This window comes from Loxodonta africana, chromosome 15 (genome assembly GCF_030014295.1).
Source record: "Loxodonta africana isolate mLoxAfr1 chromosome 15, mLoxAfr1.hap2, whole genome shotgun sequence".
NCBI lineage: Eukaryota > Metazoa > Chordata > Mammalia > Proboscidea > Elephantidae > Loxodonta > Loxodonta africana.
Window position 1 is genome coordinate 1,078,700 of NC_087356.1, and position 25,024 is coordinate 1,103,723.

The 25,024-nt window shown below is 47.6% G+C and overlaps 1 protein-coding gene across 1 annotated transcript in view; it reads right to left on the minus strand.

The window, feature by feature from the left end:
* Positions 1-25,024, minus strand: part of ACOXL (acyl-CoA oxidase like) — a 61,691-nt gene that overhangs the window by 4,259 nt on the left and 32,408 nt on the right. The window contains 6 exon segments of the mRNA XM_064269036.1: positions 255-327; positions 1,983-2,069; positions 2,415-2,529; positions 9,702-9,800; positions 10,184-10,270; positions 18,090-18,169. Coding sequence (XP_064125106.1) covers positions 255-327; positions 1,983-2,069; positions 2,415-2,529; positions 9,702-9,800; positions 10,184-10,270; positions 18,090-18,169 — 541 coding nt within the window.

A 25,024-nucleotide genomic window follows, 5' to 3' on the forward strand; every position in this document is an offset into this window, starting at 1 on the left:
AGACCTGGAGAGACGCAGAGGCAGGTGTAACAGCCATTAAGTTTGGGTAATAGCATTTTGGATCATTTTAGATTTTTTATTTTTACTTTTTCTATTTCTTATCTATACTTTCCAATTAGTTGTCAATAACCTTATGGGGTGGTTAGGGGACAACAGCCTGGAAATGGAGCCCATGACACCAAGAACCAGGCCACCTTGGGAGAGCAACGAGATCACATGCACAGTGAACCAGAGTTCAGGGGAAAACTACTCACCTATCCAGCAGGTTCTCCCTTTGCACCTGGACCTTGTCAAACGTTGAGATCCCATTATCCACACCATGCAGACCTAGAGGGAACAGAAACGAAATGAAGCTGCAGGGAGGAAATCTGTGCCATTGGCAGATATACCGTCCCTGCTACTTCCAGGCTTGTCTCCACTAAAACACGAAATCCTTTATTTTACTTCCAGAGTCCTTGATGCCTTTTATCTGGGGCGACGGGAGAGGGCGTTTGCTTCCTGGAAGAACTGTGCCTGTGTCTTTGGCCCGTCAGCCCCCTCCTCCCTGAGGACAATGTGCTCTTCCTTCTACACAACTCAGGCACTCGGGGCTCAGGTGATGGCCTGGGGGTGGTTGAGGCACACCTATCTGCCTCAGAAGTTACTCTGACTGGGAAAGAGAAAAAGTATTAGGCAAATTAAAGAAGCTGAGGCTGAACCCAGAGAAGGCAGGAAAGCCAGGCCACTCTCCCTCCCTCTCAGCGCTGCCTGCCTGGCACATGGCGTATCTGCGAAAGCCGGGGCCTAAGGGACAAGGGCAAACGACCACAAGGACAGCAGTGGGTGGGGGGGGTCACCCGATTCCCCAGACAGCTCCTAAAATCTGTAAGACCCATCTCCCAACAACACCTGTTGAAGTCTGAGGTCTACTTTTCGTTCATCACCACTTAGGGAGATTTAATCTGGAAAAAAATATTTATTTAGAAAATTTCTTTATTTAGAACATCACCCCTTGACAAGGACAAGTTTGCATTTAGGAGCTTATGAGGAAACCAAAGCAGACTTCCTGAAGTTACCAGTGTTTGAAATGCCTGGCACCACTTCACAAGAGCTGGGCCTACCCCTCGGCTCTCAACAACGCTTGACACGTGAGGTACTTTCAGGGGGCTGGGGCCGCAGGGGCAGAAGTCACCCTTGAGATAAATAAAAAACACTCGCAAACCTACCTGCAGCCCTTCCTGCAGCTGCTCCAGTGGATGAAAACACTAAGGGGCCTGGATGAGACTATGCTCCTCCACCAAGGCTCTCTCTTCCCTCTTCTCTCCCCCGCTCTTTCTTCTCTCTTTGTTCCTTCTCCCTCCACCCTTTCCAGATCCCCGAGTGATGCAGCCACAAGGTCGATGGTTCAAACCCACCCAGCGGTGCCACAGAAGGAAGGCCTGGTCTGCTTCCATTAAGATCACAGCCAAGAAAGCCCTGTGGAGCTCAGTTCTGCCCTGTGACACAGAGGGTTCCCAGCAGTCAGAGTCGACCCCACAGCAGTGGGTTCTTTTAGCCCGCCCCTTTCTCTGACTTGAGTGGGCCTTGGTGGGGATGACCAGTGGAGCCCACAGACACGGCTGGTCTCACAGGGTCAACCTTCAGGATTCATCAAGAGCTCACCGGCACAAGCCAGGCTGGCAGCTTAGGGGCACAGAAGAGAGACTCCCCCAGCTCTCTGAGAGCTCACAAGTCTAAGGAGAGAGGAGACGGAGCAACGTCAGGGCAAAATCAGAGAAGCTGAGAGAAAATGAGACCAGTGCGAATTCATAATGGCAGCCTGCAACGTCCTCTAACAGTTCTGCATAAAGGACTCGGAATTAGCGTCAAAATCATGAAGTCCTCTCCGTTTTCTGTGCCTTCACAGTGTCTGTGAGTTGGGTTAGACTCCCCTTTGGTTGGTGGGGTGGGGAGCGGGCAGGAGATGCCAATGAGGGTAGAAGAGGGGTAACCTGGGGACCCACCTTCTTTGTGCATCATGTCAATCGCTGTCACTCCTGGGGACAAGCTTCCATTCTCATCCCAGACAGGCACAATGAAACAGTGGGGCCCTAAGAAAGGCAAAGAGACGGAGAGTTATTAAACTCTCCGAATTTCTGAAGAAAAGAATAAGGTTTTATTATTTTCTTGGAACTGCTAAAAAAAAAAAAAAATTAATTTGATCTCTAAACCCATTCATTTCTCTGTGCACTGCACATGATGTTATAATGTTACAATGTATACTGTTACAATGTTCCAGTAAAATGTATCATCACATTTATTTAGGAGATAAAGTATCTACTGAATTTTTTTAAATACAAAAATAGCCCTATGAAATGAGGTTTCAGTGTGAAGTACTCATTGGCAAATAGTTACAGTAACGAGAATGCTCCCAGCTTTCTGTGTGGGTGACAAACCTTGAGCTCATCCATTTATAATGAGCTGCGCAATGACCGAGGCGTGGTGCCCAAGCACGGCATTGCCGACGCTCGTCTTCTGGGCGTTTTCACACGGCATGTCAATTACAAACTCCTGCACAGAACAGCAGTGCGACAGACTGTATTCTTTCTCACGGCTCATTTCAGCTCTTTGACTAATGCCCAGAGTACTGTGAAAACAGGTCCACGTGGTACAAGTCTACGTGTTCAGGTGATTCTACAAACTCCCAGCAAAGAAGACAACTGAAAAGTCATCGGGCTCGGCCTCCCGTGGTCACTGCTGCTCTGCAAGCACCTCCATTCATGAATTTCACCTCCGTCTCAGCTTCAAAAATTGAAGTGCCTTTTAAATGAATAACCCAATCGGGAAGATAAGCTGCCAATTTTCACTCAATAAAAGGTGTTCCCTCCTTTTCAGCATCTCTTCTTTGTAATGTTGAGCTGACACATGTGCTATCTGGCTGAGCCTCCTGGCTTTAATGTATGAAGTCTTTCCTCATTATTAACCTCTTTCTCTCTAGGCTACTTCAAACTGAGATGTTTACATTTAGGTGATCCAACACCACTCAAAAAAAAAAGTCATCAAGTCGTCTCCAACTCATGACGACCCCATGTGCGTCAGAGCAGAACCGTGCTCGACTCGAACTCATGACGACCCCATGTGTGTCACAGCAGAACCGTGCTCAAGTCGCCTCCAACTCATGACGACCCCACGTGCGTCAGAGCAGAACCGTGCTCGACTCCAACTCATGACGACCCCACGTGCGTCACAGCAGAACCGTGCTCAAGTCGCCTCCAACTCATGACGACCCCACGTGCATCAGAGCAGAACCGTGCTCAAGTCGCCTCCAACTCATGACGACCCCACGTGCGTCAGAGCAGAACCGTGCTCAAGTCGCCTCCAACTCATGACGACCCCGTGTGCGTCAGAGCAGAGCCGTGCTCAAGTCGCCTCCAACTCATGACGACCCCACGTGCGTCAGAGCAGAACCGTGCTCAAGTCGCCTCCAACTCATGACGACCCCACGTGCGTCAGTGCAGAACCGTGCTCAAGTCACCTCCAACTCATGACGACCCCACGTGCGTCAGAGCAGAACAGTGCTCAAGTCGCCTCCAACTCATGACGACCCCACGTGCGTCAGAGCAGAACCGTGCTCGACTCCAACTCATGACGACCCCGTGTGCGTCAGAGCAGAGCCGTGCTCAAGTCACCTCCAACTCAGGACGACCCCACGTGCGTCAGTGCAGAACCGTGCTCGTCGCCTCCAACTCACGACGACCCCACGTGTGTCAGAGCAGAACCGTGCTCGACTCCAACTCATGAAGACCCCATGTGCATCAGAGCAGAACCGTGCTCAAGTCGCCTCCAACTCATGACAACCCCATGTGCGTCAGAGCAGAACCGTGCTCCACAGACTCTTTCATGCCTGATCTTTCAGAAGTAGGTTTCCAGACCTTTCTTCTGAGGAGCCTCTGAGTGAACTCAAACTTCCAACCTTTCAGTTAGCAACCAAGCATGTTAACTGTTTGTACCACCCAGGGACAGGCAACCCAACATCAAGACTCCTCAGATCCCTGGTGGTAGACTTTAAGCTCTCCACACACTCCTCACTCCCAAGCAGCTCACCTGCAAAGTTCACAGGAAATAATGAAGAGTCAATGATCTGGGGCCCTTAGCTGGGTTGTTCCAGAGCCCACATCTATGTTTTTCATTTTATTGCTGGCCTTCTCTCCTTCTGGACAAGCCACTTGGTTCCACTGTTGACACCTTGAACATCCTGCCTCCATGATGCGGGTTTGTTGTTTAAACATCAATAAACTAACCAGAGCCTGGAATGTTATGACTGCATGCATCAAGGCTAACAGGTCACCATGATCCCATGTCACCACTGCATGGAATATCAGCCCATACAACCTGGATTTTTATTAAAAAAAAAAAAAAAATTATTTAAGCCCTTGGATGACTGCTTCAGAATCTGCTTCTCCATTCTTCTGACCACTGAATAGAATAAGAGGTTCAAAAAGGGTTCATACCCATAAGCCCTTAAACAAAAGCACTTGTAAATGATTATCTAGTAAGAAAAAGAATCCCAGAAGGTGCCACTGTTTGTCTCCATAAAATGACCAAGGATTCCAGTTCCAAACAGTCTACAAACTAATGCTAGTGAGGAAGAAGCAGGAGGAAAATGCAAGTTTTTGTTGTCAGTCTCTGCTCAAAGCTCGAGCTTCATTTCCATCCTCTCTGAACAAGGCACAAGGAACACGCCAGTAAAAGGACCACAGTGGGAGATGCCCGCTCCACTTCTTGGTTCTCCCCCATCCTGCCCACCACTTGGGTCTTCCTGGTCCTGCCCACCACTGGGGTCTTCCCAGTCTTACACACCACTTGATTCTTCCCAGTCCCACCCACCACTTGGTCTTCCCAGTCCTGCCCACCACTTGGTCTTTCCAGTCCTGCCCATCACTTGGGTCTTCCAAATCCTGCTCATCACTTGGGTCTTCCCAGTCCCGCCCACCACTTGGTCTTCCCGGTCTTGCCCACCACTTGGGTCTTCCCAGTCCCACCCATCACTTGGGTCTTCCCAGTCCCCACCCACCACTTGGTCTTCCCGGTCTTGCCCACCACTTGGTCTTCCCAGTCCCACCCACCACTCGGGTCTTCCCAATCCTGCTCATCACTTGGGTCTTCCCAGTCCTACCCACCACTCAGGTCTTCCCAATCCTGCTCATCACTTGGGTCTTCCCAGTTCTGCCCACCACTTGGGTCACCCCTAAACCTCTCGCCCAGGAGGCACTGCCCTTGACTGCCAGCTCTGGACACAGGGAACCTGGGACAGGTGGGGGAGCCCAGGGAAATGGCAAAAGAGCAGAGGAATGGCAAATTTCATTGGAGCTGACAATACTGAAGGTCTGGCTGAAGTAACACAACAAGCTGTTGATCACACGAAGATTACCTCAGATTTCAGATTTTAAAGTAGAGAGGCTACACTTCTCCTCTGGCCAAAAAACACAATCTTGAAGCCCAAGAAAACATTCTCTGGCAAGTGTTTGCACAGGAAAACTTGTAACATGTGCGAGGCCTTTTCAGAAACGTACATGGACACGCACAAGTCTCTGGAGGCCGCCCTTGTCTTATAGAGTCAGCCAAAACTTCTCAAAGAGAGAAGCTGCTTGGAGCTGAGTACAGTACAGTAAAATAAAAAATAAAACAAAACAAGAACACAACCCATGTGGATGGGGGGTGCTTACAACTCAACTCGGGGGAAGGAAGGAAAGCAAGAGAGGAAACACCGGCTGGCAGAGCAGATCTGGTGGGACGGGAAGGAGCACAGGAGGCCCTGTCCCCATAAATATCTGATACACCCTGTGAAAGGAGGTTTGTCACTTCTGGCAAAACGTTTGATCTGGAAAGTTTGCCTCAGCCAACACGTCAGAGTTAAAGCTGGATCTAAATAACGCACACCACATGTGTCGGTTACTAGTGAAACCATTCGCTGAAGGTCAACAAAGCGGTCAGTGCTGTAAGCACTACAAAGGTGGCTTTGGCCAGAGGGCTCCTTTATTTTCTAACCCTGCTTATTTTCACTGATTGATTGGTATAAAGCATAAAAGTAAAACTGTCTTACCTCTTAACTATTCACACCCCTCCCCTACCCACCCTCCCCCAAAATAAAAATTAATAAAAAATGTAAGCAATTAAACAGCCCTTGAGGGAGAGAAGGCTCATTTGATATGCTCTAACCTTTTAAAGGGAAAATGAAGGGGAAAATGGGAAACCAATGAAGGGAGAAATCCATTCCCTGCAACGTCGGTTCTCAGTGGCTTGGGTTTCTGATGGGCTTGTTCTCTCTCCCACCCCCACGGGAGACAAGAGCGTTCGCCAGCGTCTCCTCATTATGACTTCAGCTTCGCAGCTCCCCTAGCAGAAAGGGGCAGCTGCTGAGGAACACCAGGTAGCTAAATCGCCGATGCTATTTGGGGAAAATGGGACCAACACAGGGAAGCGATTTTTGTGGGGAAGAAGATGATAGTCCGAAGAAACAGATAAGAATTGTGTTTTGTTTTCTTTTTTTCCTAATGACAGCAAGGTGACCCCAGTACCACGGTCTGGGGAAGGAAAAGTTGGTCAGCCAAAACCCAAAAGACGTTAGGTAAGTGTCCCGTCACTGGCTGGTAAGAGCAGTCCTACTTGAACCTAAGACTCTAACTATCGCCATAACCATAGCAAGTTTCTGAAACTTTGTGAGCCTTGGTTTCCCCACCTGTAAAATAAGGAAAATTATACCTGGCCAGTCCCTGGGTGGTATAAATGTTAATGTGCTTGGTTGCTAACCGAAAGGTTGGCAGCCCAAGTCCACCTGGAAGTGCCTCAGGAGAAAGACCTGGCAATCTACCTCCAAAAAGTCAGCGGTTGAAAACCCTACGGAGCACAGTTCTACTCTGACACATGGGGTCACCGTAAGTCAGGGTCAACTTGAATACAACTGGTTACTGGTATAAAGACTATAAAACATTTAACGAAGTGTTCTATGTAGAGAGGTTAGCCTGGCGCCTTGCAGGTAAGTGCTTGATCAACGGTGGTGGTGAAATGTCATGTTTATGCGATTGTTTTTGTGAGGAAACAGAACCTGGGACCCAGCGAGTGCTCAGTAAACAGCAGTGTTGATGTTTATTCTCACTGACTCTGGGCACCACTGACGACCGAGAGAACAGCCTCAGTGAGGAGGAAAAACGGGGTGTCCTCCAGCACAGCCTACACCTGAAACTCTCACTCTAAACACTGACAGCCCCCAAGCATCGTTGGGTCAGAAAAACCTGCTAAGGAAATCCTGGATTCTAAAGGACACGCTCAGCAAGCCTAACGACAAGACTGTGCACCCACACCCGCGTGCAGGCACACGCCCACCCACTGCACACATGCTTGTTTACGTATGTTTACACAAAACCATTTCTAGAAAGAACTTCAAAATGTATTTATTCCTTTGTAGTTCTTTGGAGGAAACCTTGGTGGCGTAGTGGTTAAGTGCTACAGCTGCTAACCAAAAAGCTGGCAGTTCAAATCCACCAGGCGCTCCTTAGAAACCATATGGGGCAGTTCTACTCTGTCTTATAGGGTCACTACGAGTTGGAATCGAGTCAGTGGCAACGGGTTTGGTTTTTTTGTTTTGGTTTTAGATCTTCGGGAGGCTTCCACCAACATCAAGTACACTGAAATAAGGGACAGTGAAATAAGTAAATGATTGCTTTCTTTATTCCAGGGCGGGGGGGGGGGACGAGGAAGCCAAAGGGATGGTGGGGGGTATGAAGCAGGGTTTTTGACACTGCAGGTTGTGACCCATTATGGGGAGAGAGATTAGTTTAGAGGGTCTTGAAAAGCATTTTTTTTTCTTTTTTAATTAACGAGAAGGAAAGGAAGAAAAACAAAGAGACGGGCACACGCAGGTCTAACCACTATGGATCTTTTTTTTTTTTTTAATTGTTGAGAATATACACAGCTAAACACACCAATTCAATAGTTTCTACACGCACCATTTAGTGACACCGATTACATTCTTCAAGTTGAGCAACGATTCTCACCCTCCTTTTCTGAGTTGTTCTTCCCTCATTAACATAAACTCACTGCTCCCTAGGGTTCCCACCTAATCTTTCCAGTTGCTACTGTCAATCTGATCCCATACAGATAGATCTTAAATGAGCATAATGCTCAAGACAGACATTTTTCACTACTTAAGATAAACTATTGTTTGGTTTTAGGAAGACTTCAGGGGATGGCTTTGGTTTAAGGTTTAAAGATTATAATCTCCGGGCAATAGTTTCATGGGTTCATCCAAACTTCATGGCTCCAGGAAGTCTGGAGTACATGAGAATCTGAAATTCTGGTCTGCTTTTTCCCCCTTTTGATCAGGATTCTTCTATAGAATTTTTCATCAAAATGATAGTAATGGTAGCAGGGCACCATCCAGGTCTTCTGGTCTCATGGCAAAGGAGGCAGTTGTTCATGGAGGCGGTTAGCCACACGTTCCGCATCCTCCTCCTACTTCTGACTGTACTTCTTCCTCCATCCCTCCAGGTGAATAAAGACCAACTGTTGTGCCTTGAATGGCTGCTTGCAAGCTTTTAAGACCCCAGGCACTACGCAAGAACTTGGAGGTAGAACAGAAGCACTAAACTAATGTTATTGGGTCAATTAACTGGGGTGCCCCATGAAACCATGACCCTAAACCTCCGAACTAAGGAGTCAAATCCCATGAGGTTTTTGGCTGTACATAAGCAGACTCAGCAGCTATTCTTTTTGTTGTTGTTGTTGTAAATATATTTTTCATACAAAAAAAAAAACTTTTCCCAATTCAACTTTTTACAAGTGCAGCTTACTGACAGTAATTATAATAATTGGCTGTGCAACCCTACCCTTAATCAACGCGATTTTTCCATCACCGTTAATTCCCTTTCCCCCTCCCTCCCAACCCTGGTAACCACTGATAAACTTTGTTCTCTATACTGTTGCCTTTTCTTGTCCTCTTACGTAAGTGAGGTCATACAATATTTTTCCTTTTCTGACCGACTTATTTTTAATGTTCTCCATAGGAGAAGACACCTGTGGAGGTCCACGCCATACCTGGAGTGGCTGAAGCCATTGAGTAACATGATCTTGGCTTCTGAGTTTCCTGACTGCACCACCCAGAAAAGAAGGGAAGGAAAAGTACCAGAGGTACACACAGTAAAGGTAGTAAAGGTAAGACTGTTTTGTGAAGGTTTTGTTTCAGGGTTCATGTAAATTTTACTGCAGGTCATGATTAAGGCTCCATGCATAATATCAGTATGGAGGACTTGGCTCCTGGTAAGGAAGCCCCAGCACAGACGGTACCTCCCCACACCCCGACACATGGTGCAATGGAGAGGGACAACAAAGCCGGTTACCTTCCAGACTAGGGCGGCCACTGCTAGGAAGGAAAACAAAATAGCTTTAGTACTGTAGTATTGTTCTAAGGGTTGTCACAGGGGATTGAATTAACGAGTGCAGGTAAAGGGCTCAGGGTGTGCAGGTGCATTTAGTTGCTGTAAAAGTCTTAGCTGGTATCAGACTCATGAAGGCTAAATACATGCCCACATCTACGGAAACACTTAGACACTTGTTCTGCATCTGAGCTCCTCTGGCCAAAGAGCACACACGCAGATGGTGTGAAGCTGAACTCAGAGAGAAGGAAAGCCAGTCCTCTACAGGTGTCCTGCTGCCCTGAACTGCGGAACGATGGACAGAATCCTCACCTGTGCAGAGAGGTCAAAGGTGGCTTCAGTCTGGATCCCTCTCACGTTGCTCCCATGGCCCCTCTCGGTCATTGCAAACATCCCAGCGTATTTCTGCTCCTGGGCATTAGAAGGGAATTAGCCAGTCGGGTGGTTGCTTTAACTGCAGACCTCGCGGGCCATTAGGAGTGTTTGTGAGAACCACAGAGGTGAGCTGGAGACAATTATAAAAACATAGCCTGAATGATTGCTAAGGTGATTGTAACAATATGACAGACTCCATGCAATGTAAAAAGGATTGCCTCAAAATTCCTGTTCTGAACAATGTTCTTGCTGACTAATTCTATTTCTTCTTCCGCAACACACACACATATACAAGCACACACACGTATACAAACACATACACACATACAAACACACACGCACACACACACATACACATCTAACTACTGTGGATTTCCAAGGCTCTCCAAAGAAGACACCTATGGAGGTGCACGCCATACCTGGAGTGGCTGAAGCCACTTAGCAACATGATCTGGGCTTCTGAGATTCCTGACTACACCACCAAATAGCCAATAAATTATTCCACACTGGAAGCAAAGAAAATACATATTTTTATTAGCCACAGTCAACAATTTAGTGGCAATTAAAACCACTGGTCAAACTCCGATCGGTAATCATGCATTTGGTTCATGGAGCTTCATGTAGGTCCCACACATGGCAAGGCGTCCACGTCCTTCCCCTTGGCTGCCTCTCTGCAGACATGGCTCGTGGGTCATTCTCTGGGACTCTCCATGCTCCATCCTCAGGGCTGCCCAGCTCACCCCATCTTCTCAGGATCTAGCTTAGTACCTGTGTGTATAAGCTGGGCAACAAAATGTTTGCACAATGATCTCAGGTGAGTCCTGCCGTGAGAAACAGTCTTCAGACATGAAGGCTCATGGAAAACGTGATGCTGCAAATCCAGGAAGCTCTTGTTTTGCTTGGGATGAGACAAAACCAGACCCACGTCTTCAAGTGGATTCTGACTCATGGCGACCCCACATATTACAGAGTAGAATTTCTCCACAGGGTTTTCTTGGCTGTAAACTTTATGTGAGCTGGTCACCCCTAGATGAGCTCAAACTGCCAACCTTTAGGTTAGTAATCAAGCACAAACCGTTTCTCAAATCCCAGTTCAGCTGCCCGCGGGCTGTGAGATCCTGGACAATGACACAGTGGCCTCAGTTTCCTTGTCAGGCAAATGGAGCGACTGACGGACCCACTCATTTACGTCACATGCACACACCTGGCACTGCACTCTGTGCACAAAAGCTCACCGACTCTCTAGCAACCCCGTGAAGAAGAGATTGTCACCACTGCTTGACAGATGAGGACACCGAGCTTCAGAGAGGGGAAGCGACTTGTCCAAGGCTGCATCCTGAGAAAGGGCTGGTGCCACGAGGATTCAACAACAGCCAACTACCAAGCACTTGGCCTGGCATCTTGTGAACAACAGGAAAGCATAGCTGAAGAGAAGGAGGAGGACGAGGCAGAGGAAGGGTGGCTTGAGCAGGGTCATTTGGACAGATCAGAGTGACTGACTGCAAAGATATTTGCTGTGTCTGCAGGTCACACAACCCCAGTTATTCCTGGACCTCCTCTCCCCCAGACTCAGTCCCTCAGTCCAAGTGGTTTGTGGGTGACACTGATCCCCACCCTGGCTTTAGGAGGAGCCATGACTCAGGACCGGCTGATCTGTGTAGTGTCATCCTTGTGGCCACAGGGACGGCTTCGGGGTGGAGGTGTGATCCAGGCGGGTCCAGTCAGAGTGGCTGCTGGGACAAGTAAGCCACACGGGAGGAGAAGGTCTCTTTCTGATGCAGTGGGGCCTGGAGAAGGAAGGGCCATCACCTGAGCTTGGGGATGGGTTACAGGGGAAAGCAGAGCCGAGAGACAGAGACCAGGTCCTGCAGGCCCACACCTGAAGCCTCCCCACCTGCGCTCTTCAATTACAAGCAGAAAATAAATGCCTTTTTGTTCTTTGCAAGTTTGAATTGGGCATTTCTGGTTTTGTTTTTGTTTGGCCACTGCAACTGAATGAGCCCTAGCGGCCACAGGGAGGCCAAGCCACCCAGGTGCGTGGGAGGGCACACATTCCATACTGCTGAACCCACTGTGGTCCGAGAAGGGTCACCAGCCTCTCGCGAGAACTAGTCCCTGCCCCACACAGGTGTGATCACCTGGAACCAGCTGTGTGAAACAAGCCTGGTCTGCGCCAACAGGCTGACCAGCTAACACCGCCAACATCCTGACAGACGGAGTCCACTGACAACATCCGTCATGTGAAATACTTTTCATTCGGAGAATCACAAAGTACGCTGCGTGCTCCAATTCCTCGGCACTCTTCTCAACAGAAACCCGGCAGGCAATGCAAACTGCATTACTGATTCCAACTCGAGAAAATGGGACCAATCCTGCTAGTATCCTTTTTTCCCCTAAACCACCTTAGAAGTCAGGTTAAAAAATATGTATTTATCTAAAACTAATTTTCCACCTCTGAATCTCTTTGGCAGGTGACTTACACATTCTCTACAGTACATTCCTTCCCTAGATTTTAAATCCTTTCCTCTTCTGTAGGAAGGAAGGAAGAAACACTTTAAAGCCTCCATTCACTACAGGGTCGCTATGAGTTGGAATGGACTCTTCGGCAGCAGGCTTGGTTTTTTGGTTTTTATTCACTAAGTGAAGTTAGTAGGAGCACTGGCCTGGGTGAATGAAACCTGCTGGTTTGCATACTGGGCTTCAGAAAGCTGCTGAGTTAACAGAGGCATCGCCTGTGTGACCCCAATCTACATGGTAAATTAAAATGTGGAGTGTTCCCCCAAGTGCTAGCCAGTGGGAGGACAGGACCCACGTCCTCTGAACAAAATGTGCCAAGCACAGTAGAGGTGCCTGGAGCGTTCAGAGCAGACAACCTCCATGACGTGACCTATGCTTTCAACGGGCGCCTCCTGGGAAGGGAACGGGCTGGGAATGTACCATGGTTGAGCCAGAAGGATGGAGCCCAGCTAGTAGTTCTGAGGGGAGCAGGTGAGCACGGGCGGCAGTTCAGACTTCACTGGTAACCATCAAGAGGGTGGGAAGTAAGGGGATTCAGAGTAGATTTTGAACCCAGACCTGAAGGGTTGGATTTGGAAGAGGGAAAGAGGAACCAGGACAATGGCTGGGCCTTTGGCCTACATTGCCAGATGGATGGAAGCCTGTTCACTGCAACGGGGAACCCTGAAGGAGAAGCCAGGAAAGAGGAGATGGCCCCTCATTAGCTAAGAGTAATCAAGACACAGATGCTAAGACTGGCAGGAGACGAGGGAGCAGCACGAAGTTTTCTCCTGAGAGAGCACTTTGTTTACCACGGTCATCACTGCCCAGTGCCCTGGGTCCTAGAAAACCTCAGGGGACAGGACACAGAGGGACCAGTTTGTTCTGAGAGAGACTGGGTAAAGCAGTGGCAAAGCAATAGCAACCAAAAAGGAGCACTTAATGACAACCTGACTTTAAACATGCGCTCACCATGTGCTGTGTTTGGAATAGCCCCTTTCTCCTCTCACTCATCTGGAGGAGAAAAGGGACAGTGACACCCTGAGGAGCACGAGGTGTGACACGTGCTCCACACCGGCTGGCAGCACCCTCAGGAAGCCACAAGCAGAGATGATCAGGGGCTAGGAGCTGTCAGGACAGGCCGAAGGATGGGCCTCTTCTTAACTTCCAAATGCTGACCGGGAGGAGACCTCCCCCAGGGGCAGAGATGCCTGGTCCTCTAAAGCTGGGAACGCAGGTTGGTCTCACCTCGGTCCACTAAGGGTGCTGCTACCTGGAAGCCTAGGGAAGGGCCCCTCTCAGGGGAGTTACATCCCCATGGCTTACTGAGCTCCTGCTACAGGCCAGGCCCGGCACGCAGCTCCTCATGGGCGTTGTAGATTTAAATCTGTGCACAGCCTATGGAAAGGGCGTAAGCAGCGCCATCTTTACAGAAGAGAAAACTGAGGTGCAGACGATGAAGTAACTTGTCTGTCCAGACATGGAGTGTGAACCCACGTCATTCAGACTGTTACTCTGCCGTGACTGACCAGTGTCCGCCATGCGGCAAGAGCCCACCTGCACCGCGGCCGAGACAGCGTTTGTACAGAGCAGCCAGGCAGCAGGCCTCCTGAATGGCTGTCAGCTGCATCCAGACGCTTCATTCCGAGGGCAAATGGGATACACTGAGGCACTGGACAGTAACCCCAGAAAGGAGAGTAAGATGACTCAAATGAAGAAACAAAGAAGTCTTGGGGAAGAGGAGGAAGCATGTCACGTTCCTTTCCGCCTTCTGGGTTGCATCACCATTTGTGGGAGAAGACCTTGGGCTGGTTCCCAAGCTACAGTGTGGATTCAAAGCCCTCAGCACAGGAAGTCTCCTTCCCTGGCACCCCTCCGGCTTCCCCGCCCCCTCGCCATGAGTCGCTCTCAGAGCCAGACCCGGCCCGGCCTGCACGTGGCCGTCTGAGGACAACCCTATTTGTCCAAAGCACTCAGGGATGCCCAGGGCCTCTAGGGAAACATGGACCTGAAGGAAGAGAGAAAACGAGCCCAGGGTGCAGAGGTCTTGGACAGACTTGATACTGATGCCTCTCGCAAGATGACAGCCAGCTGGGTCGAGGGTATAGGAGACCTGGCAGGGAGCAGAGGAGGAGATCTGGGGAGACCCTGACCAGCCCAGCGATCACAGGAATCTCTCCCAACACACTGGTCTCTCTCCTGACACCCCCTGAACTGCCAACACAAGAGACACCACGGCCTCCTGGGTGGACTTGGGGACACAATCTATGCTTTCCACTGTTTAGAATTTCCAAGCTTAGGAGAAAAAGCTCCCAGCAGTGACTGCTGTGGTGGGAAGCAAAGAGGGGCAGTAATAACAACATATTTTGAGTCTGTATTTTTCCTGTTCTTTAGACTTTTTTCATTCAGCAATAATCATGCATTGCTCACCTACTATGTACCAAGACTACAGAGGGACAGTCTTCAAGGCATTTTCCCTCTAGTGGAGTAAGAGCCGTGACGTGATCAGCCGCACAAATAAATACATGAATTCAAGATGGAGTGTGGGCCATGGGGGAAATTGTAAGGTACAGAGACAGTCGACTGTGAGTCAGTGGGGTCTACATTGCAGGTTTCTGGAAGGCTCCCCAGAGGGAAGGATGCTTGAGCTGAAACCTGAAGACTGAGTGGTATCAGAGTCAAGCAGGTGAAGGGGGGAAATGGTCAAGCCAGGGTGGGGGGAAAGAGTGATCCAAGGGGGTAAGAAGAACCCAAGGCCAGTGGGGAGGAGTCCTGGGGAGGAGGGGGCTGGGGGACAGCATACGTCTGGAGAGGTGACCAGAGCCAGACCATGGAGGGACCCAGAAGCCACATCAAGGATTGGGGGGCTCTTCTAAAGTGTAACGGGAAACTATAGGGGGGTTTTAAGCAGGGGACTGATGTGATCAGAGAAGCATTTTTAAAAACCTGTTCCTTTAAATCTTCTCAAATTTTCTTCTAGGGTACTCAGAGGTAAAACCTTTTTCTTCTTTTTTTAACTTATGGAAATTTTCAAACAAAATAGAAGCGTATAATGAACTCGACAATGACCAACTCGGGTCCATTTTGCTTCGTCTGTAACCCCATCCGCCTACCTCTCCTACAACCAGTGACCAGTTATTGGCTCGGTTCTGACTCACGGCGACCCTGTGTGTGTCAGAGCAGGGCTGTGCTCCATGGGGTTTCAATGGCTGGTTTTTCAGAAGTAAGTCATCAGGTCTTTCTTCCAAGAAGCCTGTGGGTGAACGCTAAACTCCAACCATTCAGTTAGCAGCTGGGCTCGTTAACCATACGCACCACCCAGGGGCTCCACCCTTCCTGTAGCTCCTGGTTATCTTGAAGTTGATTCCAGTCATCACATCACTTCACCCCTAAACATTTTACTATGCTTCTATAAAAGATGTTATAGTTGTTAGGTACCGTGGAGTCAGTTCCGACTCACAGCAACCCTACAGGACAGAGTAGAACTGCCCCATGGGGTTTCCAAGGGGCAGCTGGTGGATTCGAGCTGCTGACCTTTTGGTTAGCAGGCAAGCCCTTAACCACTACACTACCAGGGCTCCCTCTATAAAAGATAAAGATTCTTTTTTTAAACATAACCATTATCCTACCTAAAAATACAATAATTCCTTAATATCACCAAATGTCCAATGTTGAAATTTCCCCAACTGACATGTAATTTTTCTTTACAGTTTGTTTTTTAAACAGTGGATCTAAATAAGGTCTATGCATTGCAATTGGCTGAAATGTTTATGTTTTAAACCACAGGCTCCCCCTTCCTCCTTCAAACATTCACTGAGCAACTCCACCCACCACATCTTGAGCAGGACCCAGGAGACAGAGGTGAGGGCTCCCTGCACAGAGAGCTGGCACACCCAGTGAAGATCTCCCTGAAGTCACAATCCACCAGACATTTGTCAAAGAGAAGGGGGTGGGGGCTATACAGCCCTAGCACAAAGTGACTGGAGATCATGAGTCTAGATCAGGGGCCTTCCAATACTTCTGAGAGGGGATATATTTGTCAGATCTCAGCTGCACTATTCTCTCTCTCCAGGAGGAAAAAGACTCTGCCCCGCTAAAAATACAGGGAGGCCAGTGTCTCCCAGAGGACCTGATTGTGGGCACCCTCACCACAGGATAGCACTCAGAGACTTCTTTGCTTTAAATTTTACCCACAGAAAAAGTTTACACCACAAATCGAAATAACTGGATCTTGGGCTCACCATTGATTGACCTGGCTTCCTGTCCCACCACTTATTCTTCATGTTCTAGCTATCATTTCTCCCCTTCGGGGACATTAGGACACAATATTGGAGGCAGAGACTTATTTTGCAAACCAGTAGTGACCAGGGAACAGCAGGAGGGTTTGAGCAAGGCCATACGGGTGGCCCCCTGCTGGGAGACCTGGGGGCACCTTGAAGAGGCACGTCAGGCCCATCCACTCAAGCCAAGGAAGCCATTCCATTCACCATCCTTGCTGATCTGGGACACGCAAAGCAGGACCACAATGAGATGCCATTTCATACCCATTTGATCAGCAGAAACGGGGAAGTCCCACAACTGGCAACGTGGGAAACAAGGTGAATCCACGAGATTCTCTTCTGTGCTTTGGTGGGAATTTGAATCGACACGACTTCAGAAAACAGATTGACATTACCCACTTCACACAAGCATTCATTTGCCCTATGACTAGCCGCTCCATTTTTGATTAAATACGTAAAGGAAAATTTTACACATGTTCAACATCAGACACAGACGAGAATATTCACAGCAGCACTGTCTACACTTCCTGGAAACAACACGAGAAAGTGCATGAATAAATGCTGTGGTGTGTCTACACAAAGGACTATTATACAGCAGCCAAAAATGAATCTGTATCGTTGTCAAAATGACAAAACAACAGAGATGGGGAGAAGATTAGTGGTTGCCAGAGGACGGAGCAGTGGTGGACAAAACCACAAAGGGTCAGCTTGAGGGAGTTTCTTCATGTCGTCGAGTAGTGGTGGTCACACAGACCTGTATATGGAGTCAGGCTGCACGGAACTACACACGTACACTACTGACTGCATGTAAAACTCGCAAAATCTAAATAAGGTCTGCAGTCCAGTTAACAGCCCAATGTCAACTTCCTGGTGGCACAGTTGTTAAAGCATTCGGCTGCTAACGGAAGGGTCGGCGGTTCAAACCCACCAGCCGCTCCACGGGAGAAAGATGTGGCAGTCTGCTTCCCTAAAGAGCACGGCCTAGGAAACCCTATGGGGCAGTTCCACTCTGTCCTATAGGGTCGCTATGAGCTGGAAGCAACTCAACGGCAGTGGGTTTGGTTTTTGGTTTACAGTTACAGAAGACATCACCACTGAGGGAAGATGGGTGAAGAGGTCACAGAACTCTGTGTGCTATTTTTACAACTTCCTAAGTATTATAATTTCAAAATTAAAAGTCTTTTTTTAGTTAAAAACAGAATGAGCACAGTGATACACAAAGACAGGATCGATCTGAGCAATAATATGTATGCATAAAAAGTAAATTCCACATGATCACGATACCCTTGTATAAAATTAAGACAAACTAAAATAACTGAGTGGCACAAATGCAAAAAAACCTAGATACAAACAAAAGCAAGAGGAAAAGAGCCACAGCCCTGAACACAACAGTTAAGGTGGAAGTCAGGCAGGGTGGCTGTGGGGTGCACCATTTTACACACATCGACTCCAGTAAGCACAAGGATCTCTCCCACGGTTGCGTTTTTATCCCTTGCCATCCAAACACAAGCATCGGCTCATGGACCGTGGGGGTCCCAGCGCCTCTCACCTTTATGCTGGTGGCCACATCTGCTGTGGAAATGACTTCTCCTACGGCAAGGCCCCAACTAATCAAATTCTTCCTTATCTCTGCTGAAAACATGACAGAACCAATGTCAAGTTTTCCTTAGGGTTTTCTGACCTTTTAAATTCAAATTTTTACGAGCATATATGACTTTTATAATAAAAATTCAACACAATAAAGCAATTTTTAAATTAAGAAATGATCCCATCACTTTGCCGAAGTTAACCGTTTCATCTTTTTTAACGTGGCTTCTGGTCTTTGACCGCATGTACCGACCAGTTCCCGTCAAGTCAGCTCTGACTTACAGTGACACCTCAGGCGTCAGGGTAGAACCACGCTCCGTAGGGTTTTCAACGGCTGAGTTTTCAGAAGCAGACCATCACACCTTTCTTCCGAGGAGCCTCTGGGTGAACTTGAACCTCCAACCTTTCGGTTAACGACGGCACAAGCTAAAACCACTTGCACCACCCAGGAACTCCACACACACGTGGTGTCTGAATACTCTTTCTTATACAGTAGAGAACCGACAACACAGGCCTGGCTCTGCCTTAACCAGGTCTGTCCCTCACAGCGGCCCCACGCTCCCTTTGCAGGCCTGACACCCCCGGCTCTGCCCAGCTCTGCTGACAGACGCGCTGGCCTGCAGCCTCTCTGCACCGACGCTCTAACCGACAGGGAACGGCTCCCACCCAGGCAACAATCTTTCTGTGAGGACGGAGGACTGGAAGGGCTTGGGAACGCTCTGGACACGGGAGAAGCACTATTATTCTTCTCTGCTTTCTAATCACAGTCCAACTCAGGGCTTTGGTTGCCGAAAAACCACAAGATCTGGGCCCCTCTCTATTCCCTCTTGTTACTCGCTGTACTCACAGCAACAATCCCAAAGCTACACCAGGAAGCTCTTCTCTACCAGCAAGAAACAAGACAGGGCGAAAACTCTGCTGCTGTTTTATTTTAAAACTTAAGAGGCAGCTGGCATTTCCTCAGAAGGTGGTGGGCCCTGAGTAGGCAAATCACAACAATCCGTGGTCGCAACTCATGCTGGTCTTCCTGATACACCGGTGTCCTCCGAGACCCAGTCAGAGAAAACTGGTGCTTGGATGTGTGTGAAAGAGCGTGAGTGTGAGTGTGTCTGAGTGTGTTGTCAGTGTGTGTGTGTTTCAGTGTGTGTGTGCATGTGTGTGCATGCATGTGTGTGTGTATGTGAGACTCTGTGTGAGCGTGAGGCTGTGTGTGCATGTGTGTGTGCATGAGTGTATTTGTGTGTGTGTGTCTGAATGGGTTGTGTTTGTAGTGTGTGTGCGAGTGTGTGTGTGCATGAGTGTATGTGAGTTGAATGAGTATGCGAGACTGAGTGTGAGTGTGCATGTGTTGTGAGCATATGAGTGTGTGTGTACGTGTGTGTGCAAGTGAGTGTGAGTGTGTATGTCTGAATGTGTTGAGTGTGAGTGTTTGTGAGTGTGTGTGTGCACGTGAGAGTGTGTGTAAATATGTGAATGTGTATGCATGTGTGTGTGTGTGTGTGTGTGTGTGTGTGTGTGTGAACCGTCCATCCAGCAGCCAGGATGATAACCAACTGTCCTTGGACATCGCTCCATTTCCACGTTGGCTTAACCTTTCTCTCTCCAAACACACTCTGTTTTCCCTTCCCATAGGTTTTTACAATGTTCCTCTACAGCACTGTAAATTTGAGTGAACAGCAGACTGTCAAGATTTATGACTCTCACCATGGCTCCAACCCAGTGCATCTTGCATTGATTATTTCCTAAAATATCTCTCTCCAGCCTTGAGCATAAACCATTGCATGGCTCCAGCTTCAGCTTACACTGGAGAGTTAGTTACTAGCAAATAATAAAAAACAACTGTCGCAGACATCTGCAGACTTTTTCAGAGAGCCCGTGTGTCTTCTGTCACATGGGTTCTCACAGCAATCTTCCACGTGATGCTAAGCAGGACGGGAATTACTGACACCATGTAACAGATGAAAAAGCCCAGACTCAGGGAAGTCAAGTGACTAGTCCAACCAGGGCCACCCGGGGCTAGTCAGTGGCAGAGCAAGGACCAGAAACCAGGTCTTCTGATTCCTCTTCTAGATGTCTTGCCGCCATCCCTCACTGCCCCTCGTCAGTGAGCTGGAAGAAGCCCAGGACTCTGGACAGCCAGCCATTAGCATCCGTCTTCTCCTGCGGTGCACCACCAGCCTCGGCCCCCAAGAGCATCCACCAGCAACACATTGTGGTGCACCTGGGTCTCCCCATGAGCGTCACCCCTCTCACATCATCATAACAAACCCTTCCTCACCTTCAGTCACCTGACCTGCTTTGGCCAAAGCTCAGCCATCAAGAATAAGTAAATTCCTCAGAATTTCCAACTATCAACAGTTTTCTTCACATTTCATTCTCTTCATTTATACTGTCCAGGTAGCAGTACAGCCTTGTCATCAGTGGTGTCCAACTGTGGTTATTTTGACTCACCAGTTTGAAATTGTAAATTGTGACTCATTTCCTTGCCCCAGTCTCTGCACAAGACAGTGGCCTTTGCTACTGGAGCTGATGGCAATGCCAACAGAGGTTTGCCGTTAATTCTCTGAGGTTGCTTCAGGCACACATCGGGACCAGTCCATTTCAAGAAGTCAAACAAAAGTTCCAGAACTGGGGCTGGGCTTCAGTGTCGATTGGCTGACTCACTGACATGTATTTTTAACATCTTCTCCACATGTAAATTTTCTCTTTTCTTCAATTTTTTCATTCCTGATCTTGGTTAAAGAAAGTCTAATACTGATGGTTTTTCCTTTCATTGAATGTGCCACGCTGACTTAGTCTACGCTGATAACTGAGCAATCAGCAGTCAACAGCCATTTTTCTGCACATATTTTGCAGTATTTCTACTGCATCAGTAGCTGCATCCATTTAGACTTGATGTATTCAAACCAAACTCCATCCCCACAGTAGCATACACATTCATAGTCATTTTATATGGCAGTAATTCCATAAATGTATGGATAATATACTCAAGCTTGTATTTTATCCTAAATCATACCCCACCTATTAGCATTTCTCATTAATAAATTCAGTGGCAAACAGGAGGAAAGTAGCTTTCCCTAAATACTCTCCCACCTCTTTGCAGAGCACTTGATTTAGCAGACTTTGCTATGTAACACTGCTACAAACCAAATTCTGCAAAAGTCTGTGTTTTTGTTTTTATAAGCCCATAAAGTCTCTGAAGGACACACTCTCCTTCCAACAGAACCACCTTGACTCAGCACTGATTGGGTGAGCACAGTCTGAGCTGTCTTCACGTCAACGTTAAGAGCTACATGGCCCCTATGCAGCCCCTTGGCAGCCCTGGGTGGGCGCCCGCCAAGGACACTGGCCTAAGGAGATTCCCGATCTTGGTTTTCTACTATCAGTTCCCAGACTGGCATATTTGCTTCTTCTGTCCTCTGGTTTCAATTTTCTACTTTTAGTTACGGCTTCTTAGCCTTATTGAATACATGTACTCAATTAGCTTCAAGTTATTTTAGAAAGAAAAGAGGTCAGGGAAAATACACAAATAATATATACAGCTGGCCTTCAAGGTTTCAGGTGTCCAGCCTGCTCTACTCTAAATGAGACCCTTGCCTACTGCGCTGACCGGTCTTGACTTTCCTTCTAAAAGAGACCCCAAGTCTGGCCACTCCTCACATCCGCCACCACCATCTCATGCCTGGACAGTCTCCTCACCGGCCTCGTGGCTTCCACCCTGCCAAACGCCAGGCACCACGGTCTTCCGTTTTGTTGGAGTAAAACGGGCACACAGTGAAGTTCATAGAGCTGAAGTGTCCAGGTTCTCATAAGTCATCCCCTGTGTGAGTATTTGCCCCAATCAAGATGTCCAGAATTCCCCTGCTGCCCCTTCCTGTGAGTCCTCACCACCACAGGCCACCACGATTCTGTTTTTACCAGAAACAGCTCTGCCTGTTCTTGAGCGTACATACCTGGAATCATGTTTGCCTTCTGTCAGTTTGGAGGCCTGGTGGTACAGTGGTTAAGAGCTACAGCATGCTACGGCTGCTAATCAAAAGTCAGCAGTTCCAATCCACAGTCGCTCCTTGGAAACCCTATGGGGCCATTCTACTTTGTCCTATAGGGTCTCTATGAGTTGGAATCAACTCAACAGCAACGGATTTGTTTTTGGTTTGTCCGTCTGCCGTACTTTGGTGGCTTGAATGTTGCTGTGTGCAGGCTATACTACGGGTATTTCAAATACCAACAGGGTCACCCATGGTGGACAGGTTTCGGTGCAGACTAAGACACACTAGAAAGAAAGGCCTGGCAATCTACTTGCAAAAATTATCCAATGAAACCCTTACGGATCACAAAAAATATTGTCTGATGAGATGGACTGGCACAATAGCCACAACGATGATCTCAAACGCCCACTACAGTGAGGACGACACCAGACCAGGCAACACTTCGTTCTGTTGTACGTAAAAGCGCCATGAGTTGGCATCAACTCAACAGCAGCCATCTACTTGTCTGCCCACATCTTTCACACAAGTAAGGCACCTGTGCTGTTGTATATATCGATAGTTCATTCTTTTTATGACCAAAAGTAGTATTCCATCTATGAATATTCCATAATTTGTCTAATCTTGTATTAACGAACATTTGGACTGTTTCTAATCTGGGGCAATTATGAGCAAAGCTAGTATAAATATTTGTATACAACTCTTTTGGGGGACACACGCTTTCATTTCTCTTAGTAAACACTTAGAAATGTAATTGTTAGGCTAAAGGGTAAGTTTACATTTAATTTTGTGAGAAACTGCCAAAACGGTTTTCAAAATGGTTGAACCATTTGCCACTTTCACCAACAATGTATGAGAGTTCTAGTATCTCCACACCTTGCCAACATCTGATATCGTCAGTCTAATTTTTAGCTATTTTGGAAGAAGTGTAACGGTATCTCACTATGATTTAAATATGCATTTCTCAGATGACTAAAAATGTTGAGCACATTTTCATATGCTCATTGGCCATTTGTATCATTTTATGAATTGACAGTTCAAATCTTTTGCTATTTTTTTAATTAAGTTGTTTGTCTTTTTATCATTGAGCTGCAGGAATTCTTTATATATTCTGGGTACAAATCCTCTGAATAAGGATACAAGTTTTTATCAGATGGATGCATTGTAGAAATGTTGTCCTTGTTTATGGGTTGCTTTGTTAGTCTCTTAATGATCTCTTTTGATAAAGAGCAGTGTTTCATTTTGGTGAAGACCAATTATCACTTTTCCCTGTTTATGTTCAGTGTTTTTGGAGTCCTCTCAGAAATCTCTGCCAATCTCAAAGTCAAAAGGACATTCTCTTCTGTTCTACAAACTGTGTGGTTTCGGAATCTATGTTCAGGTGTGTGATCCACCTCAGATTAATGTTTGTGTGCAGCATGAGGTAGGCGCCAGTACCATTTGTTGAAAAGACTTTTCCTTCCCCGTTCAAGTTCCTTGATGACATTGTCAAAAAAGCAATTGATCAGGACTCTGCATTCTGTCCACTGGCCTGTCTGTCCTTATGCCCAGACCACACCACCTTGAGTAACTCCACAACAAGCCTTGAAATCAGTGAGAGTCTTCCAACTTGGTCCTTCCACAGGATTGCTTTAGATATCCTAATCAACTTACAAATTTTGATCCGGGCGGCACTATAATCTGCTAAAAGTAATCATCATCTCATGCCACCCTTCCCCCATGCTGAAGACCCTGCAACGACTCCTTTACAGTTTCAAGAAAATCCAGACTTTCCACCATAGCTCCAGGTCTGGTCCTTCTTATTCATTGCTGGTGCTCAGAGCATTCTGTACCAAAAGCTGTGCCTGTTGGGTCTTTGTTCAGCCCAGGGACCTTTGACTACCAGGAAAATCTGGCACAGGAATTATGAAAGGTGGCATTCCATGGCTCTGTCTAAGGGTATTTTTCTCTTTTCACAACAATGTTATGGCAGCGTTTAGGCAGTTTAGGATTTTCCAAATTCTTGCCTCAAATTTAATACATCTTCACTTGGCAAGAAACCCCGGTGGCACAGTGGTTAAGTGCTACAGCTGCTAACCAAAAGGTCAGTAGTTCAAATCTACCAGACACTCCTTGGAAACTCTATGGGGCAGTTCCTCTCTGTCCTACAGGGTCGTTATGAGTCGGAATCGACTGGACAGCAATGGGTTTAGTTTTTGGTTTGGTTTCACTGGGCAGCACATGCTACCTCCTGAATCCCTAGCTACCTTGGAGATTTTCCTGATTATTAGTGCAATCACAGAATTTATAAATATTGACTGTACGTGATGATGAATGCACCTTACTGACATTACCAGTGTGACGGGTGAGCTTTCTTTTCTGACCACGGAAAGTGCATTATTTTAATGGAAATTAATGGTTACTTCCAAGTGTTGCCCATGAGCAAATGGCGTTCCAGTGTTTCACCCGGTCAGAGATGAGTGCACTACACAGCCGTTACAGCTCTAGTATTTCACACGGTGAGAGATGAGAGCACTGCACAGCCGTTACAGCTCTAGTATTTCACATGGTGAGAGATGAGAGCACTGCACAGCCGTTACGGCTCTAGTATTTCACACGGTGAGAGATGAGAGCACTGCACAGCCGTTACGGCTCCAGTATTACACACGGTGAGAGATGTGTGCACTACACAGTCGTTACGGCTCCAGTATTACACACGGTGAGAGATGTGTGCACTACACAGTCGTTACAGCTCCAGTATTACACACGGTGAGAGATGTGTGCACTACACAGTCGTTACAGCTCCAGTATTACACACGGTGAGAGATGTGTGCACTACACAGTCGTTACAGCTCCAGTATTACACACGGTGAGAGATGTGTGCACTACACAGTCGTTACAGCTCCAGTATTACACACGGTGAGAGATGTGT